The sequence below is a fragment of the Mytilus galloprovincialis genome, chromosome 7 (genome assembly GCF_965363235.1).
Source record: "Mytilus galloprovincialis chromosome 7, xbMytGall1.hap1.1, whole genome shotgun sequence".
Classification (NCBI taxonomy): domain Eukaryota; kingdom Metazoa; phylum Mollusca; class Bivalvia; order Mytilida; family Mytilidae; genus Mytilus; species Mytilus galloprovincialis.
In genome coordinates, this window is record NC_134844.1 from 41,551,714 (window position 1) to 41,562,414 (window position 10,701).

Consider the following 10,701-nt stretch of genomic DNA (forward strand, 5'->3'; position numbering starts at 1 on the left):
AAATGAAGTCAAAAGTCCAATTCATTAAGTGACATTTGTAATTACAATGTTTATATCCCAAAGGACTGTCTCAAAGTTGATTTGTACCAGTGTAAATCTATTAGATTGCTACACTTTATGTTTTCTGTGACAGTGTACATTATCTGGCTGCTCTGTGTGTTCTTTGAATCCAAATGACTTTGCCGGATGACATTTATAGAGTATATATATATATTTTTATATTAGGAAAAGAATTAAATGTGCACATTTTCATTAAATATTCATAACAATCATACAATCGAATCCCTATTTGACTTTGTGTTTTATAAACTAAACTACTAAAGTCAGAATAATTATAAGACAAAATATGTACTTAATTTATATTAATGTATGTATTTATTGTTAATTATTAGCTTAATGTTTGTTCCACCCCATAAAATGTTGCTTATTTTGTTCTGCAGTTCAAAAGGAATAAATGTACTGCTGATTTTTAATGTTGTTTCTCCTTGTAAGATTAGCTGTCTGAAGTTATTTTATACATGTTTTAAGTAAAATTGAGTAGTATGATCTTGTTAATGAAGACATACACATTTATAAGATATGACTTTTAAGGTTTATATATTAAATTAGTATTTCCCATTGCAATGCAACCGAATTTATCATGCTAATAGATTTAGTACAGAATTGTAAGATTGATATTTTATTGTCAATCCAAGATGTCTGTAATAGAAGAACAATCTTGATGAATTAGAATTATGAAACCTATCAAAGCCATACGTTTTATCTTGCATTACATGCATGACATGAACATGGTCTGTTATTAATGCAGTTATTGGCTGCATGCATGTATTGCACTGAAATTTCTGCAATTATACTGCAATTACTGATTAACAATTTTCTGCTAAGTTGATCTTCAAAACCTCATCATCATTACTCTAAATTTTTTTTTTTCAAACCAACAATACTAGTTATATATTGATACCATGCTATAAGAGACACAAATTTTTTATGTAAATATCATATCCTGTTTTAGGATATTATCAGACAAGAAAACTTGTTACATGCAACTGAAATAAAAACATAGCTTTAAGGTGCAATTTACATGAAAATCCTTTTAATTCCATCATTAGACAGGTTTTTTTATCATGCAGCAGTTTTATTTTATTAAATTCTATTTTTAGCATGTCATGAAATAATCACATCCATCAACTGCTTATAGATGAGCATGTGTCTTAAATTTGAGATATGTTTGACATTCTAAGTTCTGTTAATGATAAGTTTCTATATTCTTTTTTCAACTTTTTCTATTTAACTATTATTTTTTTCATGTTGATATGTTGGAATAGATTACAAAATTTCATTTCTTATCAAGAAGACATATGCATTGCTTTATAATTTTGAACTCATTGAAAATATTACATAACATTTCTTGTATGCTATACATGTATATGAAATAGATTGATAGACTGATGGTCACTAAATGCCCATTAGCAAATATCAAATATATATAAGAATATGCATATGTAGTAAGGGACATAACTCTTGGTAACTAGTCAACACAAAACTACCAGTGAGTAGTAGCAAACGTATCATGGTTTGTATATATAATTTGATTATTATATACTAGCACACATTGACAAAGCCAATGTGTGTTCATATGGTGTTTTATAACGTTTGTCACCAAAATATTTTTATCAACATTGATATTTTTTGTAACATTTATAACTGGTCGTTCAACAAACTATTAAACCTGTCTTTTTTAAGACCAATATCATTGAAGTTAATAGAATTTTCTCAATATGCTAGAAAACCAAATATAAGATGGCTCATTTTAGTCTGCTTTTGGTGTCCTGTTTCATTTTACAAACAAAAGTTATGTGATTTTGTCTGAAATCTTTGCGGTGTTGGAATCAATTCAATACAACATCATCTGAACAAAAACAGCAAATGATAGGTTAAGTCATCTTATGTTAGGTTTTCACCAGGGTATAGATATAGAGGTAAAAAAAGATAAGATTGGTTGAATTTTAATATTGATTTTTTTTATTTATCAAATTTAGTTTTTTATCTAGCGAAAGCAGTAGGCAGATGCATAGAAAACTGTCACATGGTACAAGTTTTTCAATCTCCACATTGAAACTAAAACTATCCTGAAACTCTGGTATGTATTCATGTATCATAAGGTGATGCACTGAGTGATATATCAGTTACTTGTTAGCAAATAAGTAGTTCAAATAATTAATTTATGACGTCTTGAAAGGCTATTTAAAAAAAAAATCTGTGACACTGTAGGAAGGCATCATAGAAAATAATTAAAATAGCCTTTCAAGATGTCATAATTATTTGGACTAGCACATAAGCATTAATCAAGTGTTTAAAAAAACAAGGAAGGGTCAATTACACCTAAATTTATTTCACACTAGATAAAATTTCTAAAAGATCTTCAATCTTTATTAAAAATTATTCACAGCATGATAAAATATATGTGAACTTTATAGTTTACAAGACATTTAGCCTATATCTGTTCTTATGTCAGACCAAGTTTTAATTGCCTAAAGATGGCAAAAACAAAGTACACCTCATGAAATGATTAGGGGGTTTTCATTGTTTATCAGAGTCTGCATACAAGCTTATTGACAATGTGTACCTCTGAATATTTTCAAAGTAATGGTTAATCTTAATCCAAGAAATTCACTAAAATTTGTATCCTACTACATGTAATAATAATTTATTCACTGTATCTAGAAGTCTGTATCAATCTACCTAATCACATATATCTCAGAGAAAATCACTAAGTAGATGTCTGAAAATTGATCTTTTGAAAAATTATACTGATATCTGAACTCCATCTAAAATGTAGTTTTTATCATTCAATGGAATTTATATTTTAAGAATTGGAAGAATTGAGGAAATGCACTTCATGTGTATTGTATGATTATAAGAAAACATCTAATTATATTAAGGAACAGAAATTAGATTAGAGAACAGATACATCCTAGGTTCTCTAAAGTGAATAAGAGTCTTGCAGATTCCCATTTCCAATTAAGCATCAATTATAAAAATTGGATCACGTTATAAAATTTCATTAGTTTCTGACATTCAATCATTGCATAATAAGATACACTTTACTGGGGTTTCACTAAATAATTGTTTTATGTTTTCAGATATCAAAGACCCATATATATGTCTTAAATCTGGATATGACTACTTTTGTACTTTCAATGAATATGGTTTTATGTGTTGGTTAATGGATCAAGCTGACCCAATTTTTTCCAATTTTCATGGGGGGAAAAGAAATGAGCTGTCAAGTTGAGAGCAAACCAAATTATTTTTTTCATTTTGAAAGTCTTTGTGGCTATTTTACAATCTATCAAGGCCCATATAAATCCTGAACGGCACAAGCAAAATTATCAATTTGAATTTGAATAGTTCACAGATTATAAGATGGAAAAGACTTAAGGATGTACTTAGGTGAGGTTTTGGAATTTGTAACAAATGTTCGGACTCCTTGGTGTTTTTCCATACAATACAATGTAAAATATTTTGCCCCATAACACCCATTTATTTTTTCATATAAGACTTAATAGCTCATGAAAGGTCATTTACCAAAAATTGTAAGCAGATTTTTGATTTTTTTTCTTTTGAGACCCAAATAGTCTTGATTTTCTTTCTTTTGTTTTGAGACCCAAATAATACTAATGCAAATAGTCAGCCTTTTCCCGCCATATTTAAAATCTCAAATATCTCGAAAAGGAGGTCCATGACCTATCAATATTTTTAGCTTATCTTTATCCTTAATTGATGCTCTACCAGCTTAAAGTATCAATTTTAATTTCTTTATTTCTTAATTTTTACCTTACCTCACCTAAGTACATCCTTAAAGTGCAATTTTTAAATCTATCAAGGACCATAACTCCTGAACAGTAAAAATAGTCAAAATTGATCTTGACCTCAATTTTGTAATTCAATAACAACAAAATTTGAAAGACGTTGATAGAACTGTTCATAACAAGTAAATCATGAAGTTATTAGATGTCTTAAATCTGAAATTATGTATTGTGCTTGGCTGTTCCAAGATTTTTCCTTTTGTACATTTTGTTAACTCTATCATGTCTATGGAGGCAGTCTACAAGGACCGTATACATACCTTATGTTTTTGACCAGTACATCTTAACACACTGTACTTTTGGTAATCATAACCGGTCACTGTCTGATAGGAATCGAACTTTTTACTGTACAGTGGACAAATAAATGGACCTACCTTCTGACTAGTACACTGGACTGTTGATAATCATATCTGGTCAGTGGCTATATATCCTAATAGGAATCAACATTTTCATAGGTCAGTGGATAAATAAATGGACCTACCTTCTGACTAGTACACTGGACTGTTGATAATCATTTCTGGTCAATAGCTGTCTGTCTACTGGACACTGGTTTTGTATACACAGGTAATTCTCTAGGCATCTTGTGCAAAATGTATGACTACATTTAGTGTCCACAGGATTAACAAGAGGTTGAAGACAGATGTGACACATCAAATCTTCATCAACAGCTTGATAGTAGTCAAATAAATGGTTTCCATCCCCTTCATGGAACTGCCCACAGTTGGGACACACAGTTTGTCCTTGATTTCTGAATTGGCTGACTGTCAAGGTCAAAGCAGAATCATTTTCATAGTCATGATATGATAGGGCCATACTACTACACTCCTCTCAGTTTGTCAGCTCATTCTTCTTTCTGAAAAACAGTAGGACATGTGTTACTTAAAAGTATATATCAACTGAAACTTCCATCAAACTTTCAAATTCTTTTAATATTTACATACAAAGCATAAGTGGATATATATTCAAACTGTATGATCAAAAAAATAATTTGGAATAAAACTGTGCAAATAACAAGACTTCTAGTACTGAAATGTCTGGCCTGCTTTAATTATAGTTATTCAGAGCATGAAATTCTGATATATTTTATGATCACAAAAAGTATTAATTTGAAAATGAGATGTTACTAAAATCATTAATACATAACAGACAATGACCTTCACAAATCAATAATGCCACAATTTTCTAATCTGTTAAAAAAACTTAATATTTTCAGGAATGGGGTTGCCCATTCAGAATGTTTTAAACAACTTTTAAACTCATTGCCCACATTAACACATGATTAACAGTTACAAATTTTTAAAAAGAATGGTCAAAGGGAAGTAACTTTTGCCCATCTATTTATTCAGTGATCTATTTATTCAGTGCTATTGGCACAGTAAAATGGTATTGTTGTACAAACATTTGTTAAATACTCAGCTGCCATTCATTGACTGTAGTGTCCTGAAAATTCATGCAATAATTGCCACTATACGTTTAGTAAGCAACACTTATCAATCATTAATGGTATAAAGACTTAAAGACATTTATAATGGAATTTGATGTGACTGTCATACAAGTGAGAGGTTTAGCTAGCTATAAAACCAGGTTCAATTCACCATTTTCTACATAAGAAAATGCCTGTACCAAGTCAGGAATATGACAGTTGTTATTCATTCGTTTGATGTGTTTGAACTTTTGATTTTGCCATTTGATTTGGGACTTTCCTTTTTGAATTTTCCTCGGAGATCAGTATTTTTGTGTTTTTACTTTTTATATATAAACAACATGTTCTAATAGAATTGATTTATAAGATGGTAAAGTCCAAAATTCACTGTTATCTCCCAATATACATAGTTCTGAGCATGACCAACCACTCAAATATAACCTGTTTGTGTACATGTAAAATGTATATACATGTAGCATAAATTAACAATCTTCACATTTTTACCACATTCCAAGTCTAATATAAATATATTTTCATTCAGAGAAAATGTATGATTATTCTTTTTTATGAACTTTTTTGGTCATATATATAAATTACAATAAACTTGAGAAATAGCTATACATCATTAAAAATATATATGAAATAGATGGTTAAATATACATCATAAACCCAGTCACATCCACATGTTTCTGTTATACAATATATGCATTTCTATTTGTATCCATCAGATGATTTAAGCCTTTTTAACTGATTTTTATAGTTAATTATTATGTTCTATGGTTACACCACTATCCCAGGTTAGGAGATCTAGAGGGTTTGGATCCTGCTAACATGTTTAACCCTGTCACATTTTGTTTGTATGTGTCTGTCTTTAGTCAGGAGCCTGTAATTTAGTGGTTGTTGTTTTTTGCTGTGTTACATACATGTACATGCATGTATTTATTTTTTGTTCATTTTTTCGGAAAATTAATATTTAATTAAGCTGTTAGTTTTCTCATTGGAATTGTTTTACATTTGTGATTTCAGGGCCTTTTATATCTGACTATGCTGTATGGGCTTTGCTCATTGTTGAAGTCTGTATGGTGACCTATAGCGGTTTAAAACTTCTGTGTTATTTGATCTCTTGTGGAGTTGTCTCATTGGCAATCATAACACATCTTCTTTTTTATTTCATGTATTTTAAATGTTTTCTTTAGTGAAATTTAGCAACATGCATTAAACATTTTAAATGAGAACATGTCTTAAACAGTACCATGTATCCTTTATTGACACTACTATAAGGCAAACAAAAAAGTCGATCAATTATGGATTTCAAAGAAGTTTTGAATTTTAATTCTTAATCATAAATAGAATGCATTTATGATTTATCAAATTTAAATTTTCATTGAGAAAAAAATGATGGTGAGAAATAGATGACTGCAAACCAAAAAAAATATATATCCTTTTGACGAATTTTAAGATCATGAGGATGCGAAATTAAATAGATGGCCAAGATTGGCATGGGAATATCATGATTATCCTATTCAGTAATCATTATAAGCTGCAAATGATTACATTTTGTAGTATAAAATATTATCAGAGGGACTGATTTGAAACATCATGATATTGATCACCATAATACATTTAGACAATGAGCAAAACTAATAGACTAGCAAGCAAGCTATAACAGACTTCAACATGACAAAATGTGAACTACTACATTGAAACAAACCATATCTTATATTGGTCTGCCATTACTGGACATTAGACTTTATAGTAAAATTTCATGTCATATATACATTTTAAGAGAATAGACTCCACACTCACTGGATAACTATTTTACAAAGCCAACGCTCAGGAGTCCCAAATGATGCTCTGACAGATCCAAAGATTAATTTTAAAATACACAAAGTTTAACATGGGAGCACATAGGATTATGTTTCACTGTAGGAGGACCTCTTACTCAAGTATATACTCCATAAATGACAAAGATCTACAGTGAGTATCTCCCAAAAGATCAAATATTGATAAAAATCAAAACCCTGACCACATGCACACCTTCAAAATATGTACAAACAGCCATCAAAGTGAAAACTGTATACCTATAATGGGACAGATGGATGAACGGAAGGACAAACAGATGGATGGAAAGGACAGACTAATGGATGGAAGGACAGAAGAAGGGACAGGGGTAAAACAATATGCCCCCAACTTTTAGTTGTGGTGGCATAAAAATGAGGCTTAAATTAAAATATTGTTTGTTTGCAGTTTACCGACCGACCCTTGAAAATCCTCCCGACTGTGAAAATTTTATTGCTTTAAATTTGAAGAAATTTTTTTTAATACTTCTATTGATGCGATCCGGAACTTTGTGTCCTTTCCGGAAATGATTTAAAGTCTGGGTCAATTACGCATTTCAAGTTCGGTTTTTCTTAGCTTCCCGTCAAGCGTTCATGTGACCATTTAATGATAAAGCACATGGAAATTGTTTACAGGTATCTATGAAGTCACGGAGGAGTACTTTACGCTGTCGTCTCGTGTCAATTTTAAGACAAATAACAAACAAAAAAGTTAGTAAACTGTTTATACAGATTCAGGCACATGTAATGATGTGTGATGATATCATTGACGATGATGCAGCGGATATTCATAACTGACACGATAACCATTCTGTCTCAAATAAATCGGGTACAGAATCTGTGGAGCCTGACTTTATGGAACCAATTTCAGTGGTTAAATAATTCGACAGCAGCTTGAAGTATGGCATATTTTCTACAAATCGTTGTGAAGACGACAAAGATGAAACCACTCCTCCGTGACTTAAATCTTCATGGATATCTGTAAACACGCCTGTACGGAGGAAGGGCTCATTTGAAATGTTAATGGATATAGATCATGCCAAATCAATAAGAAGCAACCCTAACTACACAAAGATGTAGAGAAAATGAATGGTTAGCTTGAAAAATAAATATACTCTCTCTATATTAAATCTATCTTCGATTGCAATGAGTATGCTCCTTTAGGATAAGGGGGCTGCCACACTCATTGCAATTATTCTCTTTCTTACAATATTAAATATACCCAAACTGTGTGGCCTGTGTGATTCAATTAAAACATGTCCTTAGGAGCTATGCTGCCAATTTTTTTTATGCATTAAAAACATTTCAGTACAGACCATTTACTTTTAATGGGGTGCTATGGATTTCACCCCAAACTTTAGATTTCTTTGGTTTTCATTAAAGCCTGGCAAAAATATAACCTTATCACATATAATTAAATATTGTTAGAAATATGAAAACAGTCGAATGTCTTAATACTGTTTTTCAAGTTGCCTTTTTTTCAATTGAGGAAGATTCAATGGTTATTTTTTTTTTATTAAAAATACACTCTTTAATACATTGTCTTATAAATCTTTAATATCTACATTTTTCTGATGAAAATACTCTACTCATGAAAACAGTCTAGTCAAGAAGCATACATGTCTGAATATATTTCTTTAAAACAGTTCTAGTCATAATGACATTCCTTGTTTATAAGTGTTCCAGTATTTAATAATTATACCATATTTTATGTCATAAATTGGATAATGACTCTATGTTAAAGTTTCAGTTTTGGTTAAAAAGTTTTTTATCTGAAAATGCCTGTTCATTTGATGTTGGTTTTCAGCATGTCCAGTGTTTGTTGTTTTAAAATTTTTTTTTTTTTTCTTCACAAGAATTTTGGTTTAGTGTAGCTGCTTGTTTAAACTGTATTTTGGCTGATAAAATAAAATATTTTTCCTACCTACCGACCCTTCAGTCTGAAGGTACAGTCGGAAAACTGCAAACAAACATATTTTTAAGGTTGGCCTGAATAAAAACTGTAGTTCAAGTGTTACAAATTCTTATTTCTCACATTCCTTATAGTTCTTTTTGGAACACTCATACCATATGGCAAACTAAAGAAAGGCCTCCCAATGGAAGAATGTGAAACAATCCAAAAGCAAAACTCAACATCCATTCTAAAAATGACTCAAATGAGTAATAGATTTAAGAAGAACAACTACCTTCATACAGCAACCGACGAAACCCAGTAGATCACAGACTCCTGGGTGCATACAGGCATATTAAAAGCATGTTTGGGTAAAACATGTCTGTGAGTGCTAAACCATTCTCACAACCTGGCACATTCGATGTTTCAATGGTTGCATGTGTACGTTCCAGGGATCCAGACTAGCAAATTAGTTTGGAGTTGTGTAATGATCTGCAATAAACTCATGTTCATGGCAATGCATTGTTTGATTTGAATTGTCATTTGTTACTGGACGTTAAACAAGCAGAATCAATCATATAAAAGAACATCACTGATCAGGGGCGGATCCAGCCATTTTAAAAAGGGGGGTTCCCAACCCAGGATAAAGGGGGGTTCCAACTATAGTATATGTCCCCATTCAAATGCATTGATTGTCCAAAAAAGGGGGGATTCCTCGGAACCCTCCTCTCGATCCGCCACTGAACATGTACCAATTGGAATAAATTTCTATTCAGACAGTCTGCATTTTAATATATAATTACAGCAACTTTTAAACAATAATATTAATAACAGACATTACATATACCTGAATAAAAATAATACATCTTTTCCATTTGATCTGAAAATTAGGCGTGGCTATTGTGTGTATATTATTGTTGTCTTTTGATGTGAAATCTATTTTTGGTGATTCATGCAATATGCTTCCAGAATAAACAAACTTCCGAAGGTTTTCACTTTATAAACTGAGAAGATCTAGAGAGAGCCGAGTTTGTTTTGTTTTTCTGTTTTTTCAAAACTGTTATATTTGTCAAAAGTTGCGGGTAAAAAAATGAATAAATCACTGTTTGAAACGGTATATATAATGTAAATCCAACTGTATGACTTCAAGCTCTGCTTTTAGCAGGAATATTGGGTTTTTTTATGCATTGCGGTGTCTGGTTTTTTAAGTTTTATTACTACGAGACAAACTGCGATTTGAGACAAGGAACCAGTTGTTGATGTTACTAAGTTTAGAGTCAATAGAGTATAACAATATAAATCCGGAAAAGATGAATAACGAAATTGATGAAATAAAATATGTTACAGTAAAATAGAAACACGATGATTAAAAAAATATGTAAAAGACAGTTCAGTGAATGAACGAATTTCTTATCCACAGGGTGAATCATCGCCAATCAGTCAATTAATTGATTAATTAATCAATCAATCAATTAGTCAACCAATCAATCAGTCAATCAATTAAACGTGAAAGAATGAATGAATGAATGAATGAATGACTAAACGAACGAACGAACGAACGAACGAACGAACGAACTAATGAATGAGATCGGCTTAGGTGACTGAAAATAAACACTCACACTACCAAATACATAGTGTTACAAGAGACGCACTAACATATATATTTTTTAAAAAGCTATAACT

The 10,701-nt window shown here is 31.0% G+C and overlaps 1 protein-coding gene across 1 annotated transcript in view; it reads right to left on the minus strand.

The window, feature by feature from the left end:
- Window positions 1–10,250, minus strand: part of LOC143083012 (ligand of Numb protein X 2-like) — a 75,855-nt gene extending 65,605 nt beyond the window's left edge. The window contains exons 1-2 of the mRNA XM_076259120.1: window positions 9,866–10,250; window positions 4,348–4,719 (exon numbers count right to left, since the gene is read on the minus strand). Of these exons, the coding sequence (XP_076115235.1) occupies window positions 4,348–4,679 (332 nt within the window). The 5' untranslated portion in view covers window positions 4,680–4,719; window positions 9,866–10,250. The remainder of the gene's footprint in view (window positions 1–4,347; window positions 4,720–9,865) is intronic.
- Window positions 10,251–10,701: the final 451 nt, after the last annotated feature.